Raw genomic sequence first — 18,707 nt, 5'->3', positions numbered from 1 at the left:
CTGAGAAGCTTGTCCCGGCGGCTCAAGGTCCCACCCCCGTTATTGAGTGGCAGCTGGCTCTCCCAATGGGAGAGGAGAACAGCTCCTGGCGGCGCTGTGCGCGGGATGGCATCAAGCTCGCGAAGTTAAAGACTCACCGGTCCCACGCCCTTCTTAAGGCCAATAACACTGCTCAGAGGGAAGGTTCAAAAGCTAGGCAGAGAGAAACCGTAACGTTTATGACGACGGGATAAAGAGCCTTTCCCACAGAATGCCATGCCTTTGTGAAATGATTATAAGGAATCGTCCCTTGAGTATAGACTGCTGTGACTGTTGGGCGAGCGCTTCCCCTGCCGAAAGTGAGAGGAGAGCAGAAAGTGCAAGAAAGTCAATGTGGCTACCCCGACGCTTGTAGTACCATGCTCTACAGGACCTGGAAGTAAGAGGAGGACTCCCACCCCATAAAATGACGAACAGTAAGGTAAAGCAGCATTGTGTTCATTTTGAAAGTGGCTTTGTGAAAATGAATAAATTGCTCAGGTCACTGAATATACAGAGTATGGGATGTTGGGTGTAGTGATCATAGTTTAAAAGCTTCTATTTGTCTAGCCATTTGATAGTTCATTTGGGTGCTAAAAGCTGGGTTTGAAAGATGTTTGCTGTTTTCTAACTAGCCTTCATAACTTTTTCTCAAGTGAATCTGTGTAACCATATTACTGAAGGTGTGCAAACAAACAAACAAAAAATTTGGTAATTGTGAATCTAATCGTGACAACTGTTCTGGGCTCTTCAAAGATTTCAATGTATTAGAGACAAAAGAGATGGAAGTACTGTTCTAAATTAAAGGAGACTAAGAAGACCTGACAATTAAGTGAAATGATCTTGGATTGGAATATGGAAGGAGGAGGAAAGAAGCTAGAAGGAGCAGTTGGAAAATTTTGAAAATTGGATGGATATTAAATAGCATTATTGTACCAATGCTACATTCATAAAACTATAGTGAAATTCCCTTATGCTGTTTTAGGAATTGTGTGGTTTTGTGGTAGGACTTTTCTGGATAAAATTGTCTAATAGTGGAACTCATGAAGAATGAGAGCTGATGGGAAGTGCAGTATTTCTTAGCTTTGTGAATCTACCCAGAACTTGAAAAAAATGGGCTAAGCACTGGGCTGAGGGGCTGAGACCTGGGTTCTCATTCTGAATATGCTAAATAATGTGCTGTGTGCTGGAGACAGGCAGCTTGCCTGTGGGGACCTGTTGCTTTAACTGAAAACTGAAGGGATTGTACTAAGATCTGCCCTCTAGGTCCCTTTAAGTTTGAAAACTCTATGATTCAGTGCGCCCCTGGTCTTTTCCACAGTTGAGTGCAAATTTATCTTTGGTTTAGCTTTTCTCAGCACACGGTTTAGGGAAGAAGGGTATAAGCTTCTCCTCCTACCTGGTAAACCAGTACTGCTGAAAATTTACTAGTGGGGGTTTAAGAACATCCACTCTGGGTTCCAGTACTAGAGTATTTGCCATTTACTAGCTGTGTGGTGTTGGGAATGCCACTTAACCCTTTCTGAGACTTGTAAAACGGAGCTAATTTGATGTACTTCCAAGTGTTATCATGAAAATCACTGGTGATGTATGAAAGGCTGATGTGGTAGACATCAATAGCTGTAGTAACCATTATTTAGAAACTGCAACTAATGAGATGATGATGTGACTAAAGATGCAATTGTTTTATAGCCCTTTCACTGTTTATTGGCAGGTCATATTTTAAATTTTACTTAGTCTTTACAATATCCCCATGTGTTACCTATTAATATACTTAGTTTATAGGCAAAGAAACTGAGGCTCAGAGAAGATAGGGGCCTGCCTGGGACTCACCTATACTTTCTGCCTCTTGAGTCTTGATTCTGCCTCTTGATGGGTTTTAGCTCATCAAACCCATTTGGCTTCCAAAACATAAATTAAACAGCACATTTTGTTTTAACGTTGAGCCACTTGCCTAATCTATCCTCCCATATTTGCCCAGCATCATATATTGTAATTGGATATGGAATCTAGTTTCTCCAACTTAAAATTGTTAAGCTCTAAATCACACTGGTCTTTTAAAAGTACAGACATCATAGTCTGTGAAATGATTAAGAGAAAAGATTTGAAGATCTGCCACTTACTAGCTGTGTGGCCTTTGGACAAGTCACTTAACCTTTCCATATCAGTTTCCCCACAAGTGAAATGATGGTTATAATCCTTACCTACAGGGCTGTGGAGAGAAGTGAGTGAGTTAATACAAGCAAACCACTTAGAACCTAACCCTGGAGAGAGTATGATCCTAAATCCTCACTGTTATTATTAGCTGTTATGCACTATCCTTGTTTCAACCACTTGGATATTAATTAGATTGAATGGCAGTGGTCAACAGAGTTTACTCACACTTAGTCATTTTCAGAAACTTCCCCTCTCATAAACAAAACCTTACTCTGACCAGTCTAATGCCAAAGCAACATAGGAGGTTTGACTATGACGATCAGTGTTTTTCATTTCACAATGTTGGAGAAAGAAAGGTGGGAAACAAGGAGACAGTTTACTTGGAGTTCAGAGAGGAAAATTAACCCTGAAAAGAAGAGGTAAAGGAAAAAAAAAAGCAAAAAGTAAATGCAATCACATAGTCCCAAGACTCGGATATTTGGGATAATCACATTACTTGACATTTCTAAGAAATCCAAGAGACCTGCTTAGAGTTGTAGAGAACATCTCTTGCTATTTACCTGGCCAGCTAGAGGAAATATCTTTCTTGGGGAATTGAAATGGGGGACTGCATGCTCTGGTGGACAGCACCAGTGTTAACTCTGAAAAGAAGTCAGAACAGTGACTCTAACACACTCCTGGGTCTCTGCACATTTCAAAACTTTCCTAGTTCTTCACAGTTATTTTTGTTATCCCTGTAACACAGGGGTTCTTAATAAGGGGTCCATGAGGTTTTACTGAAATGCATAAGAAACCACCTTATTTTTGTGGGGATATGTTGGTGTGGGTGTGATATATTTATTAAATAATGCACAGTATAGTGTGGACCTAGTAAGAGGTCCCTGGTTTTCACCTGACTAGTAAAGGGGTTGCTGGCACAAAAAAGTTAAGAGCCCCTGCTTTAACATAAGAATTGATCATGGAGGAAGTTCTAGGATTTCTATAGGAAGGACTTAGCAAGAACCATCTGGTTGGAAGAGAATGAGGTGGGAGCTCCAGAGTACATCTGTCTTTGAAAATTAACTTTTATTTTTATCAAAATAATATAAGGACAGCTAACACTGTTGTGACTGAGATTGTGCCTTTCGTGCATAAAACAGGAGGCTGATGGAGATTATGGGGAAGCAAATCTACTGCAGGTACCACCTTCACCCCCAGTTCCCATTTCCATAGCCTACCATTGGTGTGGTCACTGGTGGGATTCTTAAAATGGGATAAAAAGAACTATATTATTATCTGATAAGGAAAGTGGCAGAGAGCCAGAACTTACACACACAAAAAGACAACCAGGGATGGAGTAGGAGGTAGCAGGTGCTTAGTGACAAAATATATGAAGACTCTCTGCCAGAAGGAAGAAGAGGAGATAGAGAGAAGAGACTGGACAGGTGTGTCATGGCCCTTGGCTTGGTGGTGGGAGGACCCTAAGGTCCTTCTATAGCTCAACCACAGATGAACAGTTGAGTGGGTTTTACACCCTCAGGTTTTATCTCTGAGACATTCAAAAGATTTCTATGGGTAGGAGAAAGGGAAAAAGATTTGTGAAGTGGGTGGTGGGAAAAAGCACTGGGGATTTGTGGGTTTCAGTGATTTGGCTTCAGCAACACAATGGACAAAATTCTATAGATATATGCGGTAAAATTTTTCCCTAACTTGGAAAGATTATGTTCCTAAGTTTTTAAATGTTCTAGAATTTTGAACATCTGTTTTTGACCAATCAAGGTTGCAGAAGAACCTAGTAGTTCAAAGTATAGACTCTGGATTCAAGTCATTACTCAACATTTTACTAGCAGTGAAACCTTAACCTAACTAGTCATCCACAAAATGGAGATACTACTGGTTAATAATGATCCTCCAAGGATTTCCACACCCTGGTCCTCAAAACCCAGGAATAAGTCACCCTACATGGCAAAGGAGACTTTGCACATGTGATTAACATTTAAGGCCTTGACATAGGGAGGTTATCTCGGATTACTGGGGAGGCCCGATCTACTCACACAAGTCCTTAAAAGGAGAGGCGCTTTCCCTGCTGTAGTCAGGATCAGAGATGAGAGGGGGGAAGGACTTGACCTGCCCATCGCTGGCTATGAAAATGAAAGAAAGATGCCATTAGTCAAGGAATGCAGTGGCCTCTAGAGCAGAGAACGGCCCTTGGTTTACAGCCAAGAAGTATTAATAAATGGGGACCTTGGTCCTACATCCACAAGGAACTAAATTCTACTCTCAACTCAAATTCTCCTCTAGAGGCTCCAGAAAGGAGCAAAACCTGCTGACATCTTGATTTTAGTCCACTGAGACCCATACCAGACTTCAGACCTTCAGCATGTAAGATAATGAATTTGCATTGTTTAGGCCATCAGGTTTATGATGGTTTGTTATGTTAGCAATAGAACACAAATACAAAGAATAAATGAGATTATCCACATAAATCACTGAACAGGATGCCGGACATGTTGTAGTAAGTGTAAATAATCAATGTTGGGCCCTAGAGCTGTGTTTGCACTGCACCAAACATCAGATTATCCACAACAAAGAACTGGGGAGGGGTAGCTGATGGAGATTATGAGAGAGGTGGGTTAAGCCCTGACAAGGCTGTTACTATTTCCATCACTGCTGAAAAGAGTTACTACCTTTGAATAGGATGAAGTTTTCTATTTGAAAATAGCTTGAGAAGAAGAAGAATTTGAAGACAAACCACCATCCAAATGAATAGAACCCCATCCTGGCTTTGGATGTCTGAGCCACTGAGTTTTAGATATCTACTTATAATTTATAAGATAATTCAAAGATCTCTGGTGGTCACATATACCATACATAAGAAAGAAAGCAAGAAATGTGCTTGTATATTATATATATTGTTTATATTTATTTATACATAAACATGTGTATATATACATTTTGGGGTTATATATATATATATATAATATATCACCATATCATATCATACATTGTTTTACTCAGTTCTTGAGTCCTTTCTTTCAGGGGAGGAATTTGTTGAGAGGGGTAGTCTGCATAGGTACTATCAGTAATTAATTATGAAGTAGCAGAAAGATTGCGACTTTGTAAACCTACATATTCTTAATCCCTGCTCTTCAAGCAGATTCTCCTTTTAGAACCATTTGGCTACACACCTTCAAAGGCTCTGTCATGTGGTTCTGTGATAACACTTTGTTGATGATGATGCTTAGAAATTTCTGATTTCTATCTTGATTGGGGAATGAGGGGTTCTGGATAAGAAGCCATTCTATATGATGGAGTTGGGGGAATTACATCCATCCCCCACATCCAAGAAAAACTGGAGCTGCTACAGATGAAGGGGCTTGGGTCACACTAAAGGAAAGAATGGCTACTGGAATATTGACTTATATGAGCTATTTGTTCATTCATTTATTCAACAAAGTTGTGACTTTATATCATACTCTTTAATTTTTAAATTATGTAATTATATTTGAAATATTTTCCTTATAAAATGTCTAATAATAGAAAGAGAAAAATACCATTTCACCCTCCTTTTCCAATCTCATATTCCTCTCCTAAAGTTATTATCTTGCTAGTGGTTCTTTAAGAAAATTTTCTATTAATTATATACATATATGCACATATCAAAAAATACTCGTGTTTAAGCCTTCTTTTTAATAAAAAATTGAGATTATACAACCGCCTTTGCAATTTAACAAGTCAGTGCATAACAATAACCTTATCATTTTTAACTGCTACGTAGTGTTCTATACCATGGTGGGTTTCAATCTTTTTAAACATTTTTCTATGGATTGACATTTAGGTTATTCCCATATTTTTTATATTGCCAAAAAAACTTGCTGCACTGAGTGTCCTTTTAAGTGCCTCTCTGTACCCATGATAGGATTTCTCTAGGATGGTTAGAAGGGTCTTTGCAGAGTTGAAGGGGATGAGGGCTCTTACCTTTTTGACATTGTTTTACTGTAGCTACATGGAATGGGGGTGGGAGTGGGTATAATTTCCCTTAACCCAGAGATACAGGTTCAATCTGCTAAATGTGTAGGTGCAAATCTTGAAATATATCTTTCCCTGCGTGTTGATGTGGATGTATAAATGCTGATCAGTGCATATTGTACAAGTACTAAAACATTTTTCTACAATAGCAATGCCCAGGGGAGCTTCCTGCTCTTTGACAACTGATTTCTCATTTGATGTGACTGTTTTTACCTTTGAACTTTCCTTTGGTCAGCATCATTTCTAGTTCCCATCCTGATTTTGAATGCTGTAAAAAAATATATATATATTTCCATATCGATATGGAAATACACACACACACACACACACACACACACACACATATATATATATATAAGATGTTTGGTTTCTTGCCTGAAACAAGCTGTCCCTGACTTTTTTCAGCATTAGTAATGTAGGGGAAATGATGGATGGCTCTCAAGTACTCATGTGATGGCCCTCACCTGCTGGAAGCACAGGGTATACTGTAAATGAGTAGTGGGGATACAGAACCAGCTTGTGAAACCTGTAAAAAGTGCAAGCTGCAGACCGAAAGCAGGATGGGCAACTGAAGTAGTCTGGGTGATTCCCTGCCCTGTGTTTCAATCCTCACAGATCACTGGGACCTTGGCTTTTGCTGTCTTCACTGCGGTGCTGAGTTCCTTCAAGTGTGGATATGACTTTTATGTGATCAACGCACCTCAAGAGGCAAGTGAAACACCTAAGTTCTTTGGGGCAACTGCAGTCAGTGACAGAAAGATTTCACCTGTTCTTTGGACAAGGAATTAAGTGTGCCCACATGGGGGACACCAGGTAATCCTGGCCTTCTGTCAGGTAAGAGGTGCATGTCTCCAAAGCTGATAACTTTGCCTTGACTCCTTAGTCAACATTCCTCACAGGAGAAGAAGGGGTTTAATAAGTAATTCTTGAGCTGATTCCACTATCTGCTGAGTTCACAGAACACTCCAGTCAAAAAACCATGTGCCCTGGGAGGTTTAAAGAAAAGGAGAGAGTTCAATGCAGCATTCATTCAGAGGTTCCAATCACATATGGATGAAAAACTCCAGGGAATAAGGGGAAATGAGAGAAGGATGTATTTCCTTCAGTGCACAAACATTTATTAGACACCTATCTATTATGCACCAGGTGCTTTAATATACACTCCCTCCACTTCTATCTTTCCAACAAAATTACTTTTCCTGTTCCCAGTCCAGATGAAAACCTTTAGGAGACCTAAGCACTAGAAAGTTTAGAGTTCTTTATCCCCATTCCCATCTCCCTTAGGAAATTCAAAGCAAAATAATATAAAACTTCAGAAGAATATTCAGAAAGTCTAACAAAGTTTGGATTTCCTTTATGATGGCTATTTGGATGGTTATTATTTAAAAGTAATTCAAATCATTTCTAAAATGTTCTCAAGTGCTTTGTGTACCAAGACTGTGGTGTCTAATGGATAGACAGGAGAGGGATGTAATTTTTCCCAGCTTCCACATCTACAAGCCAGGGGGACCTGGAGTTAATTCCGCTCTGCTCTAATTCTATCAGATCCTTGAGGGCAAGACTGCTACCTTGTTCCTCTTCCTATCACCAGTGCCAAACACAATTACTGTCAAAATAAAGGAACTTAATAAACTGGTTAGTGAGTGAGGAGGGTATAAGCACTTGTTGGGTGCCTCTTATGAATCTCGTCATTGCCCCTCCTGCTTCTCGTACAGCATTAGACTCCAAGGAAAGGTGTAAGATCCTGCAGCATGTGAATGTTCGGAATGTGTGCTGGCCATCATCCATCACCTGAAAAGGGTTGTTCTTTGGGCCAAAACATGTGCATCAGTTATCACCATGAGAGCAGCAGGCCTTGCCAAGGCTGAGAGGACAGGGGAATAGTGCTGGAGGGTCAGGAGACCTGGATGGCATCTTTCTTCTGTGGGTGATGATGAATATTTGACAATGTTTTAAGATGCCTGAAGTTTGGTCCAACTTCACCATAACCTAGACTTATTAGAGTCTTTTCTCTTTTTTTGGAAGTCCTTTTCACATCCTTGGCTAAACTAGCCTCTCCAGTCCCAGAGAGAAAACTAGGCTAAGTGCTCCCCACTCCTTCCATCCAAAGCCCAGAGCCAGAGTGGAAAACAGGAATCCCCCCACTGGCATCAGATCAGTGCTTTCCTGTGGCTCATTCCCTTTGTGTATTTAAAGAGCTGCTTAAATATGTTTACGTAAGAATGGTCATTCAGGCCCTTTATTTTTTTATTAGCTGAAGGACATTTGGAATTATGTTAAGGTACTTTAAAGTAACACTTTTTTATCATTATAAAATAAAACATGCCTATTGCACAAATTATAAGAACACCATAATTCTACCGTGAAGAGAAAATGCTGAGAACACCTTGGAGAATTTCTTCTAGCCCTTGTTTATGCATATTATTCATTTGGGGCATCCTTCTAATGAGGCGAATGTCTTTGTCAGGCTTCTTTCATCATAACAGGATGTCAGGTCTCCCCCTCACTCAGTTGACTTTAGCACATAGAACTTTGCACAGCCTAGAAGAGCTATATTCCAGGTACTTGTGGGATAGTACCAGCCCAGGTCGCTGCCACTGAATAGTGACCAAACCATCACTGAGAGGAATGACACAGGAGGAAGATGACCCAAAGGACACGCTGTTTCTCAGTTATACTTTGGTATGATATTAGCCTGTATGAGCACATTGTAAAATATGGCTCCCTGAAACTTAGTTTTGAACACTGCTCTTCCTTTTATACACTGAACTCTATGAGGACCCATAGGAGAAAGTTTCTTCAGGGCTCAGTACCTTCTCAAGGGCCATTGCATGGTTTTAATCTTTGGAATTCATCAGCCATGTACCTGATGGTTTTCCCTGCTTTGCACTTTCGCACTGGCTGTTAGAAAATTCATTGCTAAGTATGTGTTTCACTTTGAGCAAGAATTTGGTAGCCAGCATATGAATTTTGTATACCAACTTCATTCCTGGCCTCATCTTAAATTGCCCAATCTTTTTTCTTGTATGCTTTTTTATACTTTTGTTAAAAATATTTATGTAACCAATTGAAACCCTTCGGTGCAAAGTCAAACTAGTGTGAAAATGTGCCTATTGTTAGCCTGCAGAATCTTTTCATTTTGAATAAATGCCAGCATGTAAACATTGGAGAATTTTATATAACCATTCATATTTCTGGCTTCTGTTAAAAACTTAAAGTTCATGCAACACTAGTCTCACATTTTCGCCCATTAGATGAGACAAATGCTCTCCTGCTTCACAATCCTTATTACTCCCTAGTAATCTCTATTTTTTCCCTCTAGTCATCAGGGTACTTCTTGCCTCCTTCACTTATTTATTCCTGCCTTGTATCAGTCTGCCAAAGGGTGCCAATGCAAAGCACCAGAAATCTGTTGGTTTTTATAAAGGATATTTATTTGGATAAAATGCTTATAGTCCCAAGGCTGTGGACATTCCAACTCAAGGTACTATAATAGCTACTTTCTCACCAAACTCAGCTGCCACCTGCTGAAGCAAGGTAACGGGTGATCTCTGCAAGGGTTCAGTCTTCCCTTCTGGGTATCCTCATGCTAAGCTGTAGGCTGCCATAGGGCTCATTTCTTTCTAGGTCTTCTATATCAGTTTCAATTGTTCTGTTCTCTTCTCAAGGTCAGCTGCACACTGTCAGGTGAAAGACTCAGAGCTTCAAGATCAAAAATGATGGCGCTCTCTCTGTTCCCCTATGTCTTCTTGAGAGAGTGTCCATTTTATATAAGACCCAGCAAAGGACAGACACTCAACCTGAGTCAAGTCCTCTGACAGTCCAACCTAGTTTAGGAACATAAGTTTTCTCTTTTTTGGGTTCATAAAATAATCTCAAAATGTCTCATGCCTGGTTCCCATTGCCACTAAATCTGTGATAACTGTTTTATAGATATGGTCATCTATAAATAAAATTATCCATGTTTATATGGGTATAACACAGAATTGGGATGACCCCATTTGAATACCTAACAAATGTTTTAAAGGAAAAACAAACAAAAACAATATATCTGGCATGTTTAAAATATTGGAGTTATTTTTCTTTATTTCCTCAGGTAATTGAATCCCATTATAGACTTGTGTTGACCACGATGGATGACCAAAAGGCCACCAACGAATATACTGTCAACAGCACAGAGGACGTGCCCACAGTCCCACACACAATGAACCCCATCCCAACTTCTTGGGACGAGGAAGAGAGTATGGAGTTTGCTCAACTGATCACCATGCTCTGGTCCCTGTCTGTATACAGCTTTGCAATTGGTGGAATGATTGCATCATTATTTGGTGGGTTGCTTGGGGACAAGCTTGGAAGGTAGGAGAATTTCATAAATAAGCATTAAACACAGAAACTTTAATGTATTGCTTTTGTTAGACTTTGTTTAGAAAGATAAGCTCTTTCCTTTTGTGGGATAGTTTTAGAGTTGTTTGTCCAATTCATGACCTATAATGCAGGTCCATGTTAGTTCAGGTCAATGGAGAAAGTTGTTTCAACAATCTAGTTAAATGTGGAGGTATTTACAGCAAAAGTAGGTTTGATGTATATTTCAAGATAAGTGTTTTGATTCTCTGCTTTGTAAGTTATAAACTGTGATAGGAAGCCACTGCACAAATGGTTAAGTCAGGAACTCAGGAGAAGGGCCAAGACTGGAATTTTTAACTTGGGAATCTGCTGTTTGCTTTAACAAATCACTCCATTTCTCAATCGTCTAATTTTTCATTTTCAAATGACAATTTAGCATTTGGATCAGCCAAGGCCTTGGGTCCTTTCAGTATCCCAAACTCACAGTGGCCCAGTGTACTTAGTATGGAGGTTCTAGCTGCTACTACTGCTATCCCAAAGCCCCAACCAGAGATGAAGCAGTGGTGTCATTGTCTTGCTTCTATTAGGTGTTTTGGATTAAAAGCTCAGTGGAACTCTTTTACCCTGAAGTATCACTTAATCATGACATACTAAAAGACATAGGGATTTCACCCCTATATAGAGAAGAAATAAAATCAGAAAATCAAATAATTATTGCTTTCTTTAGATTCATTTCCTGCTCATTGAGCTCAGTTTTTCTGTACTAATTACACTTTTTCTGAATGTAAAAACAATATAGGCCAGATACAGAAAATTTAGAAAAACACAAAAGCCTTTAAATGTGTAAATAACTATCTGGGCAACTAGCTTCATAATTCTGGATTACAATTCATTTACCAATTGCAGTACAAATTATAATTTTTATCTCTCTAGTTGTTGAAATTCTGATAACTTCTTCCTCTTGTATCAGAGCTTTTACATAATAAGACTACCAGAAGTTTTCTTAAATAAAGGGTATCATGGTAACCCAAATTTTATTCTCATTCTTTTATGAAAGGGACTTTCCTCTACCATAAAAGAAAATGATCATTTTCTCACATATTTACCAACTTAATGGTGTTTAGTCAAACTTTAAATCAGAATCAATAAATACAGAGCTCTTAAACATCAATTTTCATTTGTACCAATCTGTCATAAGCAGTGAATGGGGACTTTTCTAGAGTATAACTAAAGAAAATCAAAATAAGGAAAATTAAATTAATTTTTAAAATATGGACACACCAATTCTTTTAGATGTTACTGATATTTTTACTTCTTCCCATCCCTGAAACCATTGTTTACCCTAATTTAGAAATGAAATTTTGACAGGTGTGGTAATTTATCTTAGAACATTTCATTAGTGTCCTAATCTTGGAACTAGAATACAGGTTCTCTTAAGCCTTACGATTTAGCATCATAATAATCAGACACCAAAACCATGTCAAATGGCCATTTATATTGTGGTCTATGATAAACTAGAAGTGAGGCTTCTTTCACTTCCCAGCAGAAAAATGATCCTCCTTGAAAAACAGCCCTAAAATTCAAAATTTGAACTTTAAAATTAAGAAAAAAGAGTTCAAGCTATCCCATAAAACATTTTTTTTTTCCCCTGGGGAGAATCACTAGGAGATGACATGATTTTTCCTTATTGCCAGGGTCATTTCTCTACCAGTTAAAAATAAATAAGTAAAAATGTATTCCTTCCATTATTGCTAAAGGAAGTCTTTGTTTGCACTTACATAATAGTACATAATGTCTATAGCCAATATTTAATTGTTTCAGGTTTGCAAGTGGAGTTTTTCCAGGGGCTGTGCACTTACAGTTTAAAAACCCCATATGGGGGCCAGGCAGAACATGGTATGGGGAACCCAGACATGAGTCAAGGAAGGCATACATAGCTTTCCTTTGAATACACGTGCATGCTTTTTTATAAAAAATGGTTGAAATTTAATGGAACTGATAAAAATGATGCATTAAGCTTTTGTTTCTCACAGAAAGTCCTAGTGCTATCACTTACTGTGTGAAAATGAGCAAGTTGTTTGAAGTCTCTAAAACATTTTCCCCCATCGACAATGTGAGAAAAAATAATACCTCTATTTCCCCTGCCTTAAGGTAGTTGGTAATTGTTTACCATTCATTTCCATCAAATGGTTTGTATTGGTTTCTTATTGCTGCTTTAACAAATAACCTCAAATTCAATGGCTCAAACATCACAAGTTACTGTCTTACAGTTCTGGAGGTCAGAAGTTGAAATCAGGCTACCATCAAGGTATCAGTAGGGCTGGACCCTTCTGGAGGCTCTGAGGGGAGATTGTCTGTCATCATTCCTTGCGTTTTTCCAGTTTCTTGTGGGCACCTCTGTTTCTTATTTTGTTGTCTGTTCTTCCACTCAAAGTGCACCACTCCAATCTCTGTTTCTGTCATCAAGTCACTTTCTCTTCTGCAGTAGTATTTCCCTCTGCCTCTGTCTTAAAAGTTTACTTGTGATTATATCATTAGTTCTCCATGTACAGTCTAGGCTAATTTCAAAATATCCTTAACTTAATCAGATTTGTAAAATCCCTTTTGCCATATTCACAGAGTCTGGGAATTAGAAGTGCGTTATTTAGCCTACCACCTGGTTTTCATATAATCATTGCTGTATGAGATTATATAGTATTTTTTTTTTTGAGGCACCAGTGCAGGAATTGAACCCAGGACCTTGTGTGCACCTCAGATGTAGGAAGCAGGCACTCAACCACTTGAGCTACATCTGTTTCCCTCTCTATTTTTTAAAAATTCTGCTGTTAACTATAGCTGCTTAGAAAAAGTTCACCCAGCAATGTTTGAAACATTGAACCCTATTTGTTTCTGAGGTGCTAAAATAAATAGCATACAATGGGTTGTATTAACAACAGGAATTTATTTGCCCATGGTTTCAGATGTAAGAAGGCTTGCATCCTCCTGAATCTGCATGTTCTGGCTGTCTGACAATCTTGGGGCTCCTTGGCTTTTCCATCACTTAGCAATGCTCATGTGGTGTCATCTGCATTCTTCTCCGGGTTCTCTTAACTTCCAGCTTCTGGCCGCTCCCCATGGCTCCTACCCTGTGTCCAATTTTCTTGCTTATAAGGACTTCAGCATATTGGATTAAGGCCCACTCTTGTTCAGTCTGGACAGAAACTAAATACAAATTTGTGTTATCATAATAATAACTAACAACGTCTTCAATGGTCCTATTTACAAATGGGTTCATATCCACAAGACCAGGGTTTGGAACCTGAACAAGCCTTTTTTGGAAAATGATTTAATCCCAAACAAGAGCATAATAATGAGGTGTTTACCTTTCTTCATGAAGCAAACATTTCCACACCTACCCACTCGAATTCTTTTATTGGCCTTAATAAAGCTTAATGTCATCTACTTAACTTATAGAAGGTTTTTGTGTATCTCACTTTCCTATCACAGAAATAAAAACATGACATACTTGCAAATGCGTTTCAGTTTTCATATGCTGAATTTTGAAATGATATTTTTTTTACTAAGGCCAGTTTTATTATATAGTTGGTTGAATTTATTCCTAGATCCTGGAAATATGCTGGCATACAACATAAATAATTCTCTACAATAAGGCTTAAAGTAAAAGTATGTATTAATTTACTTCCACATAATTCTCACAAAAGGAAAATTAACATTGAAAGTTCCTCTCATTATCTGCAACTAAAAACCTGTACCATTAAAAAAAACAACAAAGAAACTAGGAATCTCAGATTTACAACTATAGAATTTAATTTAGCTATTACTAAAGAAGTATTATATAAATCAATCAATTTGTAACAAACTTAATTAGTAACTGTCTCAGTCAGCCAAAGGGGTTACTGATGCAAAGTACAGGAAATCTGTTGGCTTTTATAAAGGGTATTTATTTTGGGTAAAAGCATATGTTTACTTGGCCCTAAAGAGTCCAACTCAAGGCTGTTTTCTCACCAAATTCTGTTGCCACATGTTGAAGCAAGATGGTGGGTAATCTCTGCCTGGTTTCTTGGGCCTTATCAGCTGCTCTGGTCTCTTCACAAGGTTAGCTGTAAACTATCAGCTGAATGACTGTTTTTTTCCCAGGGCCACAGGATCAAAGCTGACGAAGTTCTTTTCTGTGGTATCTGTGGAGTTCCCTCTCTTTCTGTGTCTCCAGGATCAAAATTGACAAAGCTCTCTCTCTTCTTCTTCTGTCTGTCTGCTTGAGTGCATGCTGGGTAATAGCAGCCCATCACGGGGTGGGGCTAAACCTGTGTTACACCCTACTGACTGGATGAATCAAAGCCCTAATCTTAACATAATTAATCAAAGACATCTCAGCTGAATCAAATACAATCAAAGTGTATCATGCCAAGAGGAAAAGACCAGTTTACAAACATAATCTTTCTTTTTTGGAATGCATAAATAATATCAAACTGCCACAGTAATTATTTGAAAGAATGTCTGAAGTGTTAAACTAGTCATCACAAGTACTGCATTGTCTCCATGCAAAGGTGAAGGGAAAGCTTGTGTAACCAAGATTCTCTCATCATCAATATTATTTTTTCTATAAGGTTTAGTTCATAGTTAAGTCAAAGCAGTACTCTGGTTTAAAGTTCCTTAAGTAGTTTTCACAGTGAAAGTAAAATAGTCACTCAGGTTAATAGCATGCTCTGAAAGTAAACACATTTATCAAGTTTCAGTGCTGAATTTATAATCCTTGCTTTTTCAAATTTCAGAATCAAAGCTTTGTGGGTAGCTAACTGTCTTGCATTAGTTGGAGCTCTCTTGATGGGCCTTTCAAAACTGGGACCATCTCACATTCTTATCATTTCAGGAAGAGGCATATCAGGACTCTATTGTGGTAAGTCTCTCACACACACACATCTTTGTCTGAGATATTCTAAAATAAGATGTGGTAACATGCAAGGATTTTTTTTTTTTAGCCTAAAGTGGTGTCACAAAAGAGAAAGATAATAGAACAAAGTCAAAGTCCTGGGTCATGGTGGGTAGGGACCAGTAAATGGTTATTGTGATGCTATGTTCTTGTCCATGGCAATGACACCATTGCTAAATGTAAGATCTCAGACAAATTACTTAAATCTGGCTCTCAGTTTCCTCCTCACTTAAATGAAGATGATAATAACATATACTTCATGGAGTGGTTGTGAGAATACAGTAAAATGTTGAAGATAGAACCAAACATACAGTGAGGATTCAAGAGATGCCAGCTGTCATTACTCCTGATTGGCAGGAAATAGGAGAAGACTGCTACATCCAGAACACCAAACTCTGCCTTTCGGGTCTATCTGGATACTTGAGCTTCTGTATCTCTTACCTGTCAAGACCTTGACACCCCGGGCCCATCTGTCAGTCCATCTTTCCTGACTCTGTCTGATTTCATACGTGGCTGGGTGAAGTGGTAAAGTCATGGTGACTGAAGGGAGAGAGAATTGGGCAGAAGGAGATAGACAATTACTGACCAGGAGCTCAAGGTGGAGGAAGATGACTCCTCTGTGAACTTCACATTCGAATAGCAGGAATCATTCATTTGTGGAAACAGCTTTTCAAACTTCCCAAAGCTACAGACCAGCAGAGGCATGAGCAGGAAGGTCACTCAGCTCTAAAGCCAATCATCAAATCTTTAACCTCTAATGCCAAGGAAGCCTGATTTTGACTGCTCTGGGCTGAGGTTTTAACCTATCATCCTATAATTGTAGCAGCCTTTCAAAGTACTAATATCCATGGGTCATGCCCAGTGCCCAATCTCCACCAACAAGCACACACACACTCAACACACACACACTATTTTATGCAGTCTTATTTATAAATAGGTGTGACCTCTGGTTTTGTGAGTATGCATGCTTGTGTGTATTGTTGTCGGGGAAGCACAAAATTTCATATTACATATTTATAACACTTTAACCTGTAGAGCAGAAGTGTTTTAAGTGATCAATTGAAGCACAAGTCTAAAATATCCTGAAGTTAATAACTTTAATTAAATGTCTTTTCAAATTGTCAGTGTTAATACAAATAACTGAAGGTCAGGGTAGCTTTACAAGGTGAAAAATCAGCACACATAGTAGAGAGAGATTTGGGTTTAGAGTGAATCAGTTCTGGCACTGTTTCTGTCTCTTTCTGTCTGGACCTTTGATAAATTAATTAACTCAGAACTTTGCTTTCCTTCCTGAAAAATGCAGTTTATAACCCATAACACAGAGACCATCCATTTCCTTTCATAGGCAATCTCTTAAGAGGAATCCTCCAATAAATCTTATTTTAAATTTCTTAAGAAAATGCCAGATAATGAATTCACCCATGACTTATTCATAGTCTCTCACCTTTTTATGCAATATTTTCAACATGACTGAATACATCTGCATTTAAGAAAGCTACAGAGGCAGAAGTGACTAGTGTGTTTCAATTTTTTTTTTTTTTTTGTAGTCCTTTAATCAACAAAAGACCTTCCTCAAATAAAATCTATTCTGAAGTCTAATATTTGGTAAGAATAAAGAAGGAGTTAGGTTGCTCTGGGTGAAGTGATTGGGGGAAAGGATCTCCAGAGTCCCTGGTTCCTTAACCTCTTCCCATCTATCTACACCCCACCACCCCCTAACAGTGGTCTGGAGGCACCACCACATTGTGCAAACTCAAATAGAGCCTGTAGTTCTCATGCCAAGGCTCTATTGCACTGTGACCTTGGGCAAGTCATTTCCCACCTCTCTCAGGTAAAAAGGATAGTCTACATATTTTCTAACCCACTTTAATCTCATGAGTTTAGATTAAGAATGTTATCAAAGCATTCTTCAGTCTCTTTTCTGAAGACAATCTAATGTATTATTATCTAAACTAAATAATATTTAAATAAACTTTAGCTAATTAAGACAATGTTGTGAAGGATTACCAAATCCATGACTAACCATTTCTTTCTATTCACATTTCCAACAACAACTTCATTTGGGGTCTTACCAACAATATATTTATTTTTGGAAAATGCTTCCCAGGCTGGACACAAGAGCTTTTCCCTCCAATGGATTCAGGGGGATTTTCGGTCAGGATATTGATTGGATTTACAGAAAGTCATTATTACTGAGATAGTACTGGTTGTACTTTAACTTTTATATTCCCGTTTCTTGCAGGGATTATATCAGTCCTGGTTCCAATGTACATTAGTGAAATTGCTCCCACCTCTCTCAGGGGCGCTCTTGGCACCTGCCACCAGCTGGCCATCGTCACCGGCATTCTTATTAGTCAGGTAAAAACACCCCATCCCCTACTTCATCCATCCTCTCCCTCTCTGTCTGCTCTCACTAGATCAGCACAAAGAGAAAAACCAAATCCACCAGTGGTGGTGAAGGTGATGTGGAGACACAGGCTTTTTGTTCAAAGCTAAATTTTTATCTCTCCTCACTTTTCTCCTTGGAGTTGTGGAGTGGGTCCTGGACCTGACCTGAGGAGCCTCCAGGCAGTCTTGAAGTTCTGGAGCTATATATTTGAGAATTAAAATATTCTATTCAGATTTCAAGGAATGGGAAATTTCAATACTTGGCACCGGGATATTCTTCACTTTCAGAATCATAACTGGAAATCTAATATGTACATGACGACCAGAGCAGCTCTTGTTTAGCACCTGGGGGCCTGCACCCTCCTAGCCCCTGGTCTCACAGGGACTCTGTGGAACTCAGCCGTGGGCTCCTCAGGGGCAGTCTGTGAGTCACAGAGTAGGGACCACAAAGCTGGTTCACATCAGAGTAATTGTCCTTTGAATGAATCCCATTCTGTCTAAGTTCTCAAAAAGAATTCTTAAACAAATGTCCACAATTATTCATGATTTTAAAATAGCATTATTCCATCTCATTGCCTGGAGAACACAGTTGTGTGTTTCTTTCAATATCAAATATGTTTTTAAAGGTTTGTTTGATTCCCATCTTAAATGTCCCAGTGGAATTGGTAAAATTATTTTCATTTAATAGGTGAAATGTTTGTGAAACACATAAATCTAATTTAGTTAAGGTTAGGTACATTAGTAAAAGTTTCCATCTTGGGCATACCTGAACCAAGCTGTTAGGAAATATTATTGAATAGCCTAGGTGCTTCTTCAACAGGTTGTTGTAAAAGGCAGCCCCAAAGTGCTTTGCAGTTGATAT

At 38.7% G+C, this 18,707-nt stretch overlaps 1 protein-coding gene across 1 annotated transcript in view; it reads left to right on the top strand.

The window, feature by feature from the left end:
* The first annotated feature begins 247 nt into the window (after nt 1-247).
* The window catches only part of LOC101442210 (solute carrier family 2, facilitated glucose transporter member 2-like), a 28,546-nt gene continuing 10,086 nt past the window's right edge, over nt 248-18,707 (top strand). Inside the window, exons 1-5 of the mRNA XM_012527653.4 lie at nt 248-460; nt 6,799-6,891; nt 10,280-10,539; nt 15,300-15,424; nt 17,700-17,815. Coding sequence (XP_012383107.3) covers nt 446-460; nt 6,799-6,891; nt 10,280-10,539; nt 15,300-15,424; nt 17,700-17,815 — 609 coding nt within the window. The 5' untranslated portion in view covers nt 248-445. The remainder of the gene's footprint in view (nt 461-6,798; nt 6,892-10,279; nt 10,540-15,299; nt 15,425-17,699; nt 17,816-18,707) is intronic.

The sequence above is a fragment of the Dasypus novemcinctus genome, chromosome 4 (genome assembly GCF_030445035.2).
Source record: "Dasypus novemcinctus isolate mDasNov1 chromosome 4, mDasNov1.1.hap2, whole genome shotgun sequence".
Lineage (NCBI taxonomy): Eukaryota > Metazoa > Chordata > Mammalia > Cingulata > Dasypodidae > Dasypus > Dasypus novemcinctus.
The sequence above is the reverse complement of the archived record's forward strand: the minus strand, read 5'-3'. Positions and strand labels throughout refer to the sequence as shown.